Here is a 9456-nt window from a genome sequence, read left to right on the forward strand (position 1 = left end):
GTTTATATTAAAATGAACGTTTATGTAAATTATATGTAAATTTCGAGGTCACGTGACCTAAATTTTCCCCGTTTTTTGGAACCAACTTGTAAAGAACCGCGATCTAAGAAAGTTTGAGAAAGCTGGTTATACTTTAAGCAGAAACACCAGAGAATTTATTTTTTAATGATCTGATATAGAATTGGTGCATAACCCAGGCCTTAACATGCTTGAGGTTGTAAATAAGCAGTGGTAGCCAAGTAATTAATGGATGGGAACAGATTGTAAATTAGTTTCTAAACAAGTCGACACAATAACAATAAAAATTTTAAGCACTGGTCATACTTGTGTTCTTTTTAGGGCACTGTTTATGTTCCTGCATCTTTGCAGGAAGTTTTCTCGTGTTTTGGCTTCCGTCTTTGAGTAAGTACATATTCGAATAACGAAAGCCAAAAAACACCGGATGTCTACAACTGCAGAGGTCTACTTTTAATACTTGATATCAGTTACATAGAAGCTCTAACGAAAAGCTCCAATAAGCTAGCAGATAAATCCCCACTGGATCTCCCTAGTGAAGAAACTCTTTCCAATGCAATTTTGTCCAGCGCGCTAGTTTTTCTCATTCTCGTACCCAGATTTCCTCGGCAGCTTCAAATCAGCTGCGCGCGCATCTGTGGAAGAGGATTCAGTTGCACCGATTTAATTAAGTGGTGTTACTTACGAGATCTACTTTGATCCATTTTGTCATTGTAACGTAATCTACCTATGAAACTATTTCTCCTAAATAGAGAGATATTACTCAAAGGAATGACACTTGCGGTGAAGTCGAGAATATGCGGCCCAAACTAGACGAAAAGGTTATTTAGATCTTTTTGTGTCATCGATTAAACTATTGATTTATATTGATTATAACAAATAATAGTCAAGGTAATGACACGTGACTTGGAATTGAAAAACATTTATGCCCAAGTGGAAGAGGTCTATTTTGATCGTTTTTATTTATAACCAAGAGAATATGAACTAAGAGAAGGAATCCTGCCTATATAGCCTTGTAACCATCATGTGCACAGTTTGATGCTATTTAGTATTTTTAGCTTGGAGATATTTTGAGCGAAGAACCTGATTGGTTGATTTCTTGAGGGTAGGCGGCTTCCAGTCTTTTCAGTAAACAAAAGCTTGTGTTTTTGTCGTGGACGAAACGAAATATGGCGCTTTTCGTGTCCTAAAAGGAGGCATTAAAGGGAAGCATGATTATCGCGCGGGTATGGTAACGAGTTAAAAATAGCATCAATGATTAAAAATAGCATCAAACTGTGCACATGATGGGGCACGGGGATTCCTTCTCTTAGTTCTTATTCTCTTGTTATAACCCTATTCATTTATGAATTGAAATGTTTCTGGTTAATAAAGGAATAATACTCAAGGTAATGGCACTTGGTCTGAAATGAGCAAACCATAAGTCCAAACCAAAAAGGTCTTTTTTCAATACTATAACATGATGTAATGTGATGATACCGTCTCCTCGTTATTTTTACGATGTCCTTTCTTGTTGGACGGTTTCGGCAGGTTCGTAGAAAATAATTCAAGTATACACCGAATCGAAATATGGCGACCAATTGGAATAACTATTGTTCTGCACTGACTAGCGACTGACTAGCGACTGACTAGCCTCGTGTTTTCACATGTATGAGAGGTAAATCACTCGCTAGTCAGTGGCTTATTCCAATTGGTCGCCATAATTCGATTCGGTGTATGGACCGTTAGAAACTCAAGAAACCTCTACGTAAAAGACACCACCATGATAGCAAGTAACCAAGTACTGACCATCTTCAAGAACTGTTACATAGACTGGTTCTTTAAGTTCATCGCTGTAACTTGTCTTGCCAACCAAACGACCATCCAATGTGAACTTTTGAATGCGGTTATTCCCACGATCACAGACGAGTAGATGATGGTCATTATCAATAGCAACGCCCCATACTCTTGTGAACTGGGCATCACCATTGCCCTTTTCACCAATCGTCAATATTCTAGTCGGTACTTTACCATTGCTCTCGAACACATGAATAACGCAGTTAACCGAATCACTGACGTAAAACCGTCCATCATGTGTTACCGCGCTAACTGGATAAAAGCTGTATGGCTTCGATAATCCAAACAGATATTGATAGTCACCGTCTCTTGTGAAGACTTGAACACGATGATTACCATAATCACACACAATGATGTTACCATCGTCATCAACGTGTACTCCGTGTGGATGACGTAACTCTCCATCACCGTTGCCTAGGCTACCAAAGGTTGTTAATATTTTCCCTGTTGTAGAGTTCGCTATAGCTATTCTATGATTATTGTTATCTGCTATGACTAGGTCTGTTCGATTTAAGAAGGTCAAACCCTGGGGACGGTAGAACTTGATGTATTTGAATAAGAGATCTCCACTGACGTTGAATACATGTACAGTGTGAGAGCAGTCATCTGCAACAGCGATTCTACTATTATCTTTGCTCACTGCTATGCCTTTTAGGTATAAACCCCCTGGCTTTATACCTTTTATCTTAAACTCTCTGGTAATTCTAAAGTTCTGTGGCTTGACATTCATCACTAGTGGACTGTTAGATACATGATTCCCATTCACTTGAACCTCTGCTGTCAGTTGACCAGCTACTTTAGGCGTGAACTCCACTTCTATTTTACCATCAATTTTTGTATTTGTTTTTTCTATGTTCACATTCTCTTTAGGGGCCATTTTCACATCAATATTGCTATGATTTTCATCGAGTTTTGGAGCATTCGTGAACACGACCAGCTTTGTTTTCTTTAGTGCTTCAAGTTCACCTTCAACTTCAACGCTGTTCATCGTCTGCATGTCGCTACGACGGTCAACAAGACCTTAACTGATGATCAATTTATCTTTTTTTATCGTTAAAGTTGTTGCTCAATTCAGGGCTTATACCAGACCTCCTTCACTTAGCCTAAAGTAGTTTCTCAATGGACTAAAGTTATTTATTTAGATGACCTAGTATAGTCAAATATCTCATGCAGTGCAACTGTCTGACCTTTTAGTAGATCTTTACGTTTTCATTGATTTATAGCCAATCAGATCCATGCGCGTGACTGTAACGACGTACTAGTGACATTGCAAGAACATTTTCTGCACTGAATCTGACTCTGGTTTTCAAAATCTTTCTCTCTCCAGTTTTTCCTGGTAGTAGCGAGGCAGCCTCTTGACCATGTTTCTCAAATCTTATTCAAACTTTTTACATCAGGCTTTCAAACCATAATTATAATCATAATAATGATGACGATGATAATGATAAATATTTATTGGGTTACTACAAAAGTATTTTTTTCCAATCATGCCCGTGTTTTCCTTACATTAGTAACATATTTCCATATTCTTCACATTCTGATTATATATCGTACCAAAAATGATCAGTTGTATTTTTTTTCTGTTTTTTTTAAAGTCAGTCTTGCGAAATGAGAGTGAAGATTTTACGAATAAATAACACATGTTAATGTGTAGCCGTGCAACTGGTGAAAGTATAACCAATATCTAGTGGGTACAGCTAAAAAATAACTGTTTGAAAACGAAGGGTACTGAGGCAAGGAATTCTGCTGTCATATCTGAAAAGTATTTTAATTAGTAAAGATGTCATTCTCCTTTATTATCAATTATGAATTATCATTGTCCTTGTCCTGGTTCTATTTACAGTCAACATACATCACTTTCCTCTTGTTTGAAGTAACAAGTAACTGGCCATCGTTTAAAACCGTAAGATACTTGGGTGAAGTGCATCTACAACTCTTGCCAACCAAACGACCATATAACGTGAACTTTTGGATGCGGTTATTCCCACGATCACAGACCAGTAGATGATGGTCATTATCAATAGCCAGGCCCCATGGTTCACTCAGCTGACCATCAGCACTGTCACCAATTGTCGATATTCTAGTCAATACGCCATCCTCCTTCCCAAATACAAGGATTACATTTTTCGTATAGTCACTGACGTAAAAACGTCCATCGTATGTTACAGCACTCACAGGGCCAAAATTGTCCTTCTCAAACGTTGAGTCGTACAAACCAAAGTGATATTGATAGTCACCGTCTCTTGTGAAGACTTGAACACGATGATTACCAAGATCACAAACAATGATGTTCCCATCGTCATCATCAACGTGTACTCCTTGCGGATAAAGAAATTGACCATTTCCTTTTCCTTTCCTACCAAAGGTCTTTATCAATGCCCCTGTTGTAGTGTTCACTATACATATTCTATGATTATTGTAATCTGCTATAACTAAATCTGTTTCATTCAGAAATGAAATACCTTGAGGGGAACGAAGGCTTGTATAGGTCAGTAAGCGATCTCCATTAGTGTTGAATACATGAACACAGTGTGAAGACTGATCTGCAACAGCGATTCTAGTGTTTTCTTTATTTACAGCTATTCCTATAAAATCTGAAGATTTTGTCTCTATACCTTTCATCTTAAACTCTTTGGTTATGTCAATCCTAAGTGGACTGTTAGATACATGGTTCCCATTCACTTGAACCTCTGCTGTCAGTTGACCAACTACTTTAGGTATGAACTCCACTTCTATTTTACCATCATTCCTTGTATAGTTTTCTTTTATTTCCACATTCTTTCCAGGGCTGATTTTAACATCAATAACATCTCTTATATGAAGAGTGAGTTTTCCAGTTTTGCTTTTCGTCGATATGGTCAGCTTACATATCTCTAGTGCTTCAAGTTCACCTTCAACTTCAGCGGTGCTCATCTTGTGATGTGTTTTAATTTTGCTCAAGGTTCCCAGACCAGAATTCACTTGTTTCATCAGTTCCTTGTTAAAATCAAATGTTGCTTCTAAATCTTGAATTTTCTCAATAAGTTCATCATCTTCGAGAATGTTATCATTGTATTCCAAGTCTTTGGCATGAATAACGTCAGTTTGAGTTCCTTTTTCTATCAGTTTCTTCATGTATTCCATGGCACCACGTGTCTGATCGAGCACAGATTGACCTTTGTCTGTTATTTTCTCAGCCTTGTCAACATCATCGTCTATTTGCTTCACCAGCTCCATCGCTTTCATTTGCAACTTTTTAATAGTCTCTTCTAGTTTTTTCTTTATTTCTCGCTTTTCTTTGTCACCAGATTCTCTCAATTCTTCAGTTACTTCTTGCATGGCCTTGAATTTCTTTTCCAATGATTGTTCACGTATTTTAAGCTGCTCAAGTTTATCAGACAGCAAAACACTTTTACTCTTTGCATATTTTGATAAAGTGATGGCTGAATGACCTTCATGGTCATGTTTCAAACATTCCAAGCAGATAATTTCTTCACAGTCTTTACAGAATAACTCTACTATTTTATCAACGTGGTCTACACAGTTAGTTTCTCTGCTCAACATCAGTTTGACGTCTTCTTCTTTTATCTCTACAAGAGTTACTACATTGTGATCTTTGATAAACACTGAATGGCTCTTCTCGCATTCGTCACACAACGAGCGATTACACTCAAAGCAATGCCAAGATGCTGGTGGATGACTCCCAGAAACAGAACAAACCTTCTCATTTTCTACAAACTCCAACACCTTCACCATCCTTGAGTGCAGCAGACTTGGTGCTAGATCTTCAACGCTGTTTAGATATGGCAGAGGTGTTTCTGATTTACATTTAGGACACTTGAAGACGTTGACTTCCTCGATCAGCTCGACGTGTCTCTTGATACAAAGCTTACAAAATGTGTGACAACACGACAAGATCTTGGGTTCAGTAAATCTATCATTACACAAGGAACATTGCACATCTTTCTTGAGGTTTTCAAGGAGGGAAGCCATTTGTACTAAGCCGTGGAATTCAGTATTCGTAAAATATATTTTATATCGATTGATGGGGGAAATCATGTGACCTTGAAAAATGACCGAGAAGCATGTGTGTACTTCAGGTCTTCGACACCAGTGAAAGTTAACGCATGCGTGCTTTCAAACACGTTTTCCAACTGAGAATTCTACATCGTCTCAGTGGGATAATAAACGTTTGTTTTCTGCGAATGTGCAAACATTTGATAACTTAGTGTATACAATCTCGTACCCAGAGCCTGCGTTTCTGGCCTGCGGCGAAGAATGGCTCTGGCATAATCCATTTTTTGGCGCATGCGCAATTTTCCGGAAGTGAAATATAATCAATGAAAAACATGCTTTCAAACAGAGTTCTGTGTTTACTTCCAATACAAATACAAATTATAAATAGGGAACATTTTTCATTTATTTTTGCAAGTCTTTTAACGCATGCGCTCTTATACCGGAAGTCCTAGAAATCCTGGTCTCAAACAATGGATTATGCTAGTGCCTTCGTGCTTCACAGCAGGCCAGACGAAATGCAGGCTCAGGGTACGAGATTGATGTGTAAACTTTTGTAGAATTAGCCATAAGTTTCAAGGACTAACTTTAAATTCCATTTTTTCAGGAGCAGCAGTAAGGGGGACACGCGAAGCGCCGGCACGACCAAAAAAAAAATACAAAGAAATGTATGGGGTGACGAGGCCCTACAGGGGGTCTTGCGCGATCCGTCGGCAGCCGCGCGATAAGTCCTTACTGCTGCTGTGTTGGGTACCGCAAACGGAGGTTAAAATATTTGTCGGATATACGATGCATGAATGTAAAAAGTTCACCAACGATTTCTGTGTGATTTGCCTAAGATTCAAAGTTTAGTAGAGTGTACAGAATCCCATTTCCCCGGCAACCACTTTCGGCTACCTTTTTTTGTGTCCCCAAAAGATGTGCGTGTCCCAAAGACGTGCATGTGCTAAAAAAAGTGTCTCAGAATGTTAACGATAAGGTTAAATCTTTGTAAGTATGTGCTAAAAAAGTGTCTTAGAATGTTAACAATAAGGTTAAATCTTTGTATATGCTAGTAGAGTGTATGGATTGTCCGCGCCTCGACTACCTTTTTTTGTGTTCCCAAAAGAGTGTATGCGTGTTCCAAAAGATGTCTGGTTTGCGACTCTTCCCAAAATAGAAGAGTGTATATTTTGTCCATGTTCCAAAGGGCCCCAAAACAGGGCGCTACCGTCGAAGGGCTATGCGCAATGGTGCCGCTACGTAGCCCGGAATGCGTGCGTTGCCTATTGTCTCCTGTGCTCTGTACAAACCTCCTAGGACGTCCAAAAGGATTTCTATCGTGCGCTGTTTTCCCAACATGTAGCCGGCTATGCCTATGGCTATGTACAAATACATGTCTATATCCTATGGATCCATGGAATACCCCCTATGGATCCATGGAATACCCCCTATGGATCCACATGCCCAAACCCTGTCCACAGATATATATGGCCACGCCAAAGATACTATCCGAAGAGGAGATTGCCGAATTGTTGGAAGACCGAAAGAATGGTATGGGGCTGCAAAAGGTAGCCAAAAAGTACGGCATAGGCATACCAAAGATACGCAGGATAGAGCGAGAGAATGGTCTGGAGGTAGCAATACCCGAAAAGCCACCTACTACAGACCTGCAGAAACATTTTCTGGAAGTGCAGGATTCCTTTGCTATAGTCTTGGACGATCTCCAAAAAGCTAGAGAAGAACTCCGAGACGCAAAGGAGGAATTGCTAGCGAAAATGGAACCCGAAGAGGATTCCTTCGAAGAAATAGAGGACGAAGTGGAGGAAGTATCCACAAAAATAGACTGGCAAATAGCCGGCAATGTGCTATTTGCCGTCTTGGGCATTGCTGCTGTCGTTTGGGCGCGCATGCAACCGCCCAAAGTTGTCTACTACAGACATCCAGCGGAGCCGCAGAGAAATTCTAGGATTCCGGAAATGGAGTAGAAACGTGCACTAGCCGGTCTTTCTTCTTTGCTTTGGTAGTCTTTTCTCTGCCTATTTTGCAATACAAAGGCGCTGGAGATGTCCAGTCTATAGTTTGCTCGTCCAAGAAGTGTCCCCATACCGGAGTGGTTGCATGCTCCACAGTGCAGCCCTCCAATACGCACTCCGAACATAGCTCGGAAAGGAACAGTATTGTCCTTTCTTTTTTTCTGTAGGTGGTTTTGGCGTACTTCCAGCATTGGTATTCGTTCGGCTGCATATGTAGCGCCTGCGTACATTCTTTGTTCGGTGGCGCTACGACTTTCAGTAGCTTTCCTGGATTCTGCGGCATTTTGTGGTCTATTTTTCTGGCCAACTCGTGGTATGTGTCCAAGCCTGGTCCTTCCGGTACGAAGACAGTTGCTATGCCATTTTTCCACTCTAGCAATATTTCTTCTTCGGGTATGGCAGTGCGTATGTTGCCGTTTGCTTCGAACTTTCCAGCTGCAAATGCCTCCAATAGGGCTTCCGTGGCCCATGCCACAGACGTTTCTCTATTCCTCCGCAATACTACTCGGTGCCCCCTTGCCGACCAGCCAGCATCCAAGTCTCTGGGGATCGCATATCCTAGTATTTTGTAGTCTCCTGCGGGTATTTGGTCCATCCTATGCACTTTGGCTCTGGGCGTCTCTGGACCAAACGAGCTTTCTTTTCCAAAGAACAATCTACGCAGATTGTCTGTTCTTTTGGAAATCCTATCCAACAGCTTTTCGTACTTTTCCAACTCTTCTTCTATCTTTCGCCTGTCTTCTTCTTTTTGCCACAGGATGTTTTGCTTTTGTTCCGACAGTTCCGCGTGGTATCTCTGCGTGGCTTCTACCCACTCGTCGCCTTCCAAATCGTCTCGTATGTCTTCCAATCTTTGTTGTCGTTTTCTTTTGGACAGAAAGGATATCCTGCGGTCCGTAGGTACTTCCAGTATTCCGAAGAGACTCTTTTCTACTCCTATTCTTTGCGCCTTCTTCGTACGCCATATCCACTCTACGTGTTCCGTCGGAGGCAGCATTGTGGCGATGGCAGGGGCATTTGTATGCACTCGGGTGGGGAATTTGGACTCCGCCAATACCGTAGGCGAGTTTTTTGTGTAGCAGCGCAGCGGAGCTATTTCCACGGGTTCCATACCAAGCACATCTATGCGAAATATGGGGCATTTGCGCAGGCCAAACTCTGCTATGGTCCAAAGTACACATTGTTCCCATTTGTCGTTGCCACGAACTCGCACTCCGGCTATGCGTCTGGTTTCCAAATTACAGTACCAAGCTAGGAAGATTTCTTTCGTCTCCTCGCAGCAAATGCACAAGCACCTGTCCAAATGTTCCGCAAGTGCCAACCACATATTCTTTGGCGGCTGTACTACGAATATGTCCTGCAAAGGTTCTAGTGTTTCCGCGATGGCGTTGGTGTGGGATTTGGAGAAATCTTTGCCATAGATGGATATTTCCACTCTGGTGCATCCTCTTTTTTGCACGTCTGGGCGTAGGAATGTTCTACGCAAATGGTCGTTGGGGCAATCCACGTACTCTGCCAACTTTGCTCCTACTGGGTTTTGCACTTCTCCAGCTTCGAAGTTCGACACTATCTTGTTGTATATTTTGGTTCTCTTTCC

At 41.0% G+C, this 9456-nt stretch overlaps 2 protein-coding genes across 2 annotated transcripts; both read right to left on the minus strand.

Annotated features, from left to right (window-relative positions):
• Nucleotides 1-1666: 1666 nt before the first annotated feature.
• On the minus strand, nt 1667-3097 carry LOC148909920 (uncharacterized). Its single transcript, XM_089033296.1, has one exon. The coding sequence runs from the start codon at nt 2846-2848 to the stop codon at nt 1748-1750; it is 1101 nt and encodes a 366-aa protein (XP_088889422.1). The 5' UTR covers nt 2849-3097; the 3' UTR covers nt 1667-1747.
• A 587-nt stretch (nt 3098-3684) lies between these two features.
• Nucleotides 3685-5823, minus strand: LOC148909921 (tripartite motif-containing protein 2-like). The gene has a single exon (XM_089032468.1). It carries the CDS (start codon nt 5821-5823, stop codon nt 3685-3687), a length of 2139 nt encoding a protein of 712 aa, XP_088888594.1.
• Nucleotides 5824-9456: the final 3633 nt, after the last annotated feature.

This window comes from Actinia tenebrosa, unplaced genomic scaffold (assembly GCF_029948245.1).
Source record: "Actinia tenebrosa isolate PJP-AT-01 unplaced genomic scaffold, QUT_ActTen_1.0 PGA_scaffold1__47_contigs__length_23844297, whole genome shotgun sequence".
Lineage (NCBI taxonomy): Eukaryota > Metazoa > Cnidaria > Anthozoa > Actiniaria > Actiniidae > Actinia > Actinia tenebrosa.

What these genes read in the sequence shown, in the direction of transcription:
- LOC148909920 (XM_089033296.1), bottom strand. Translation starts at nt 2,848, where the DNA reads ATGCAGACGATGAACAGCGTTGAAGTTGAAGGTGAACTTGAAGCACTA.
- LOC148909921 (XM_089032468.1), bottom strand. Translation starts at nt 5,823, where the DNA reads ATGGCTTCCCTCCTTGAAAACCTCAAGAAAGATGTGCAATGTTCCTTG.